Source organism: Poromitra crassiceps (genome assembly GCF_964638095.1).
Source record: "Poromitra crassiceps genome assembly, chromosome: 11".
Lineage (NCBI taxonomy): Eukaryota > Metazoa > Chordata > Actinopteri > Beryciformes > Melamphaidae > Poromitra > Poromitra crassiceps.
Window position 1 is genome coordinate 43,773,492 of NC_139643.1, and position 7,212 is coordinate 43,780,703.

The window sequence follows — 7,212 nt, forward strand, 5'->3', positions numbered from 1 at the left end:
GCGGCGTCAAAGACAAAACCCTCGCAGAAGAGTCGAGTTTTGTGGAAATTGGCTGAGTCTGACTGCAAACGTAACAAATTATGTCTATCTTTGAAGCCAAATTATACCCATTTACATGCGGGGAGAAATTGATAAGAAAATATCGCTTTTGCTCTTATTGACGCCACATGTAAAAACCTTAGAGCACATGTTCAGTTTGAAGAAGCACCGATGGCTTTTTCTCCATTTAACGTGTTCAAAAGTCTTTGAGTGGAATTACAAAGGCTCGCGGTATCATCTCATTAATACGAAGCAAATGACCGAGTTATTTCAAGACTCGCTCGTCAGAGTAATGAGGCACATCCCATATAACACACACACACACACACACACACACACACACACACACACACACACACACACACACACACATGCTCAGAATCAAAGTGAAAGTCAAAGAGAGAGATAGGGAGAGTATGAGCAGCAGTGAGCGGCCCCCAGAGAGAGAGAGGGAGGGAGCGACACTGGAAGATCTCCAAATGTTCCACTCTGAAATATCTTCAAGGACAATCAGCTAAACAGTTGATATTAAGAGGGGCCGTGTGAAATCGATTGCTCAAGGTGTTATCTATCCGCGCCGCAAAAATGGCTGGTAATTAGTCACGGCTAAAGGAGCGTTACCGAGAGCGAGCGAGCAGCGAGATGGATTTCATCTTAATAGATTTCACTGCACTGCAGATACAGTAGCTATAGCTATATGGAGTGAATGCTCGCTCCTTTCTCACCGTCTCTGTCTGTCTCTCTCTCTCTGGCTATCTGTCAGAATGAAAGGCAGCTGATGGGCCAGGTAGCCGTGACGCATCGCATAATCGCAAAATGGGCCCAGATCTCGAGAATGTATATAATGTATGCGCTTGGCCAGAGTTGATGCTCAAAGGCGGCACGCAGTTGGCATCTTTTCCACTATAATAAAAAGAGAAGGTCGTAGTGAGTGTGATGTCCCCCACTCGTTTGTGGGCTCCCGTTCTGAAGCCTCCAGTTTGGCTTTTTGGCCGCTGCCATTTTGATTATTTGGAGCCAGGAGTGATATAAAATTGGAGCCGAAGAGGCGCAGCGCTGCCTGCTACGGGTCCGCGATCGGCGTGCTGCGTGATCACTGGACAGGCGACCGACTGGTCAATCATAACCTTTCTTATCATCTATTTTAACGGGTGAGTTATATACAAATTCACCTCCCGTAGGCCGACAGTTTGAATAAAAGGTGACATTAGCAGTCGAGACCAAAACCTTTTTTTGTACCAGGCTGTCAACATGTTTAAGTTATGTTGTAAAGTCGGGCATTTTAACATGGTGGGGTGAATAGGGAATGACTCCCTTTTTGAACAAAGCTCAAGTGGGCATTCGAGGAACTACAGTTTTTGGTACTCCTGCGTTGGCCTCAATTTTAACAACCGAGACTCGATCTTTTCTCTCTTTTTTTTAGACTCTGTGGGAACGGCTGGGGAGCCATTATTTGTTGATGTATAAAGCAGGACGGGCCATGAGGTACTTGAGCAGCTGTTGACTTAGAGATGTGCGGCGCGTATTCAGAGGTAATCGGCAGACAAACCTCCGGGTGACTGACAGGCAGATTGCACTGTTTGCTCGTCTGTGATGTACCTGTGCAGCCCCGAGGCGAGGCGAGGCGAGGCGGGGCCAGATCTGTTGGTTTAGAGATGATCAGACGCTGGGATTGATCAAGTCGACTGTAGCAGTGGGTCTCTGTGGACAGGTAAAGACGCCTGTGGGAATACCAGCTCTTATTGTGTGTGTGAGGTAACACACAGCTTTTAAAGGTTTATTAACCCTCACATAACCACACAGAGCGTTGCCTAGTGTTGTCTAGTGTTGCCACAATGCTGAAATATCTTGACTTTGCTTCTTCTTTTTTCAATATTTTATTTTAAAGCAGCTACGAGCAAGATTTTCGATTGTTATTAAACAGTCTAAATGTAATATCGATGCATCACATTTTACCTCTAATAGTAGACGAGACCAACGCCGAGTAGTCTCGCTTGAACCCCGAGTGAATCGGCCATTGTTGTCTTGACGATTAGTCTGTCTGCGGCCGTGGCAGATCAGGAAGTGAAATGAAACGGTTTGCGGCAGCCACTTCGGCCATAACCACAAAATAACAAAATAACTTCCAAACAAACTGTTAGAATATAACGAGAGATGTTCGCGAGAGTAGCAAGCCCCTGCATGGCGTTCTCCGTGTTTACGGTCTGTTGCTAGGCAGAGCGAAACGGTTGAAGGCAGGCAGCTGCCGTAAACCGTTTCATTTCACTTCCGGGTTTATCCGGCCTGCCGGCAGACAGACACAGACTCTATAATGATCAAGAGAGCAATCTCCGATTCACACAGCTTTGGTCTCAGCTACTATTATAGGTAAGATGTGATGCATCAATATTACATTTAGACTGTTTAATAACAATAAAAAATCTTGCTCGTAGCTGCTTTCAATTTTTCTTAACAGTACACAAACAAAACACACGAACAGGCTCGGACAGAGAAAAAACAAAACAAAAACAAAAACATGATCAACATTCAACATTACAACGTGGTGCTACAAGCTGCTTAAGGTGCTTATGTACTTATACGAGATATTGTCCAAGGGATCCCACGCAAGGGGTCCACGAGCGACCAGCCGGGCGAGTCACCTGTCACCCCTAACCTCCAGGCCAGGAACGGGTCCCAGATGGCAGATAATTTTTTGAGTGAGTTGGTCCTCAGGAACCTAAGTCTCTCCATCCGTATAACCGAGGTCATGTCCGTCACACACCACATTTGAACAGAAGGTGAAGAGGGGGATTTCCATTCCTTCAGGATGAGTTTCTTGGCAACAGTTGCCCCCTGCATCAGAGACTGCTGCACAGCTGTAGGGAAGTTCAGAAAGGACTCCGAGCAGCCGAAGATGGCGAGTTCTGAGTTCTGAAGGGTTATTTTGTAGGCCTTCGAGTACCAGTCAAATATTTTGGCCCAGAATCCCATTAGCGAAGGGCAGAACCAGAAGGATCTTGACTTTGCTTCTGATGCAAGCCCAAGCATGACAATTCCCATTCTCAAACAGCACTAAAGCGTTAAAATAACAATAATCTGAAACAATAATATAACCACCACTAGGGATGTAACAGTACGTCGCGAGACCGTTACAAAATCGATACAAATGTGTGACGTTTCAAATGGGTGTGATGAAAAATGAATCGCAATGCTTTTCCCCCCCAGTTTTTCTTTTACAAAAAATGAAATTCATTACAAAGTTTGTGTTTTTGCAGGTATATACCCTACTTTAAATAAAGAGGGATTCTTTAATTTGATAAAGAAAAGATACGGAAAAAATACAGTATTTTATGGGTTGTGTCTAAGAAATAATGAAAGGTATCTTTTTCAGTCATAATTTGTCTGCAATCTCATTTTGTAAAAAAAAAGGGGGGGGGGAATCATAATTGTGAACTCAGCATCGTGAATCGTATGGAATTGTGAGTTGAGTGTACCGTTACATCCCCTCTTCTGAGCAAGCATCACGATTCCCATTCACAGACAACACTAAACTAACAAAGAAGAAAAGCAGGGGGGGCAGAACCATAAAGTACCGTGAAATGATGCTGATATTGTTTGAATACAATTTGAATTTCCAGTGAAACCTATTTTGTTAGGAGGGAAATTGAACCTCCAAATGTGTCCTCCACAGGAAACCTCCTGCTGGGCAGAATTTCCTGGTCTGTTTTCCATCGCAGCAGCAAAACGGCACAGTCATTAAAGAGGGAGCATATCTCAAGTCACTTGGAATCTGTTTTTCTTGCCGTAAATGTGGGACAAACTTATTCTGTGGTTAAATCAAATATATTTTACAAGGATTTATGGCGTACGTGTGAATTTTATGCGCAGATATTAAAACACGTGTTTACTGGTGTAGTATCGTAATTTCTCAAATCTGCCACTGTGGCCACTTTTTTAATACTGTACCCTGTGTAACTGTAATAGGCAGGAATGATTTGTGTCCCCCTATTAAACAGGGTCTCGTTTCATTCTTTCCTAGGAAAACAAGTGTGTTACTTTCGGGTGCCGGGGGGCCCCTCTGACATTGATACTAACAGTAGTCGCTTGTTTTGACATCTCGTTTTTGTTGTTGTTTTTGTTGTTGTCATCGCAGAAGCTGAAGCAGAAGAACCAGCAACTGAAACAGATCATGGACCAGCTCCGCAACCTCATCTGGGAGATCAACTCCATGCTGGCCGTCAGGAGCTGAACCACACACACACACACGCACACACGCGCACACGCACACACACACACACACACACACACACACACACACACACACTCTCTCTCTCTCTCTCTCTCTCTTTCTCTCTCTTAGCGAGAACAATTGGCAGGAAGAAATGGTCATTAACTGGACAGTGTGACAGGGTTCCACAGGCTGGCTGAGGCTGCACTTTACAGAGGAAATGGGGGCTTTGGCAATATGACCCCCCCCCCCTCCCTGAAGACGAGGGGGGGGGTGTTATGTGTGTGTGTGTGTGTGTGTGTGGGGGGGGGGGGGGGGTGCTCATGACAAAAAAGTATGGGCGGCGACAGAAAGTATTCTGTCTTGTCTAGCATTTCAGGCATCATGCCTTTTGAGTTCATCCGAAGAGCTGATATATGATGTTGTATGTATTCGTAGATACTCGCTCTTCATAGAGTTTATGCCTGTAGAGACACATCGATTATATTCTATTTAATCCTTATATCCTATTAAGATATTTGTTACAATCAAAGTCCAAAATGTCAAAACATACTGTTTTTATATGTTCCTAAAAAGACTTTAATGAGAAGGCTGTGGTAAAAATCCTTTTTATTACGTTGTATGTCTTTCGCTTTTTGGTACAGTGCTTTGATGTGTGAAGCCGTCAGTTCTCTGCTCCCAGTGGACGCGACGTGTCATCGCGATGCCTTGTTAACCATGGGACTTCTGCTGAACTATATACATCCTGCTGTGATTGTCAATGCCGTTTTGTTGCTGTTTTTTCCCCCATACATTTACCTGTGTGTGTGTGTGTGTGTGTGTGTGTGTGTGTGTGTGTGTGTGTGTGTGTGTGTGTGTGTGTCACCGTGTGTGTGTGTGTCACCGTGTGTTTATAGGAGGACAGCCAGTTCAAGTGAGGGGAGTCTATAGTCTAGTCTTTGGTCTCTCTGGGCGTTTTGGATCTTTAAAAAGCATTTATAGATGAGACAAGAGAGAGAGAGAGAGAGAAGAAATTGGATTTTCACAAACACAGCACAAGATAAACACAGTACATGCGCACACACAATTATAAATACACACACACACACACACACACATATACTGTATACTGTACAGACCCACTGTCGGGCCGCACATATAGGCACGAGAGTATCAGTGTGTCTTATGGATGCGTTTAATAATTCAGAGCGAAGCCGGGGTCGTATCCAAGATGTGTTATGAGGCTATTGTCCTCAGGGAGACGCAGAAGGACGGATGCTTTCAGCAGAGTACAAAATAAAAAATCAATGCCTTGAGTAGTGTAGTGACTAATACAGCCCTCCTCAGTGGTCTAATACAGGCCTGGTTATTACATCTCCTCAGTTGTCTAATACAGGCCTGGTTATGACATCTCCTCAGTGGTCTAATACAGGCCTGGTTATTACATCTCCTCAGTGGTCTAATACAGGCTGGTTATTACATCTCCTCAGTGGTCTAATACAGGCTGGTTATTACATCTCCTCAGTGGTCTAATACAGGCCTGGTTATTACATCTCCTCAGTGGTCTAATACATGCCTGGTTATTACATCTCCTCTGTGGTCTAATACAGGCTGGTTATTACATCTCCTCAGTGGTCTAATACAGGCTGGTTATTACATCTCCTCAGTGGTCTAATACAGGCTGGTTATTACATCTCCTCAGTGGTCTAATACAGGCTGGTTATTACATCTCCTCAGTTGTCTAATACAGGCCTGGTTATGACATCTCCTCAGTGGTCTAATACAGGCCTGGTTATTACATCTCCTCAGTGGTCTAATACAGGCCTGGTTATTACATCTCCTCAGTGGTCTAATACAGGCCTGGTTATTACATCTCCTCAGTGGTCTAATACAGGCCTGGTTATTACATCTCCTCAGTGGTCTAATACATGCCTGGTTATTACATCTCCTCTGTGGTCTAATACAGGCCTGGTTATTACATCTCCTCAGTGGTCTAATACAGGCTGGTTATTACATCTCCTCAGTGGTCTAATACAGGCTGGTTATATTACATCTCAGTGGTCTAATACAGGCTGGTTATTACATCTCCTCAGTGGTCTAATACAGGCTGGTTATTACATCTCCTCAGTGGTCTAATACAGGCTGGTTATTACATCTCCTCAGTGGTCTAATACAGGCTGGTTATTACATCTCCTCAGTGGTCTAATACAGGCTGGTTATATTACATCTCAGTGGTCTAATACAGGCCTGGTTATGACATCTCCTCAGTGGTCTAATACAGGCTGGTTATTACATCTCCTCAGTGGTCTAATACAGGCTGGTTATTACATCTCCTCAGTGGTCTAATACAGGCTGGTTATTACATCTCCTCAGTGGTCTAATACAGGCTGGTTATTACATCTCCTCAGTGGTCTAATACAGGCTGGTTATATTACATCTCAGTGGTCTAATACAGGCCTGGTTATTACATCTCCTCAGTGGTCTAATACAGGCTGGTTATTACATCTCCTCAGTGGTCTAATACAGGCTGGTTATATTACATCTCAGTGGTCTAATACAGGCCTGGTTATTACATCTCCTCAGTGGTCTAATACAGGCTGGTTATTACATCTCCTCAGTGGTCTAATACAGGCCTGGTTATTATATCTCCTCAGTGGTCTAATACAGGCCTGGTTATGACATCTCCTCAGTGGTCTAATACAGGCCTGGTTATTACATCTCAGTGGTCTAATACAGGCTGGTTATTACATCTCCTCAGTGGTCTAATACAGGCTGGTTATTACATCTCCTCAGTGGTCTAATACAGGCTGGTTATTACATCTCCTCAGTGGTCTAATACAGGCCTGGTTATTACATCTCAGTGGTCTAATACAGGCTGGTTATTACATCTCCTCAGTGGTCTAATACAGGCTGGTTATATTACATCTCAGTGGTCTAATACAGGCTGGTTATTACATCTCTTCAGTGGTCTAATACAGGCCTGGTTA

The 7,212-nt window shown here is 44.1% G+C and overlaps 1 protein-coding gene across 1 annotated transcript in view; it reads left to right on the plus strand.

Annotated features, from left to right (window-relative positions):
* The window catches only part of med30 (mediator complex subunit 30), a 43,571-nt gene extending 38,983 nt beyond the window's left edge, over nucleotides 1-4,588 (plus strand). The window contains exon 5 of the mRNA XM_083646944.1: nucleotides 4,172-4,588. Within this exon, the coding sequence (XP_083503070.1) occupies nucleotides 4,172-4,267 (96 nt within the window). The 3' untranslated portion in view covers nucleotides 4,268-4,588. The remainder of the gene's footprint in view (nucleotides 1-4,171) is intronic.
* The last annotated feature ends 2,624 nt before the right edge of the window (nucleotides 4,589-7,212 follow it).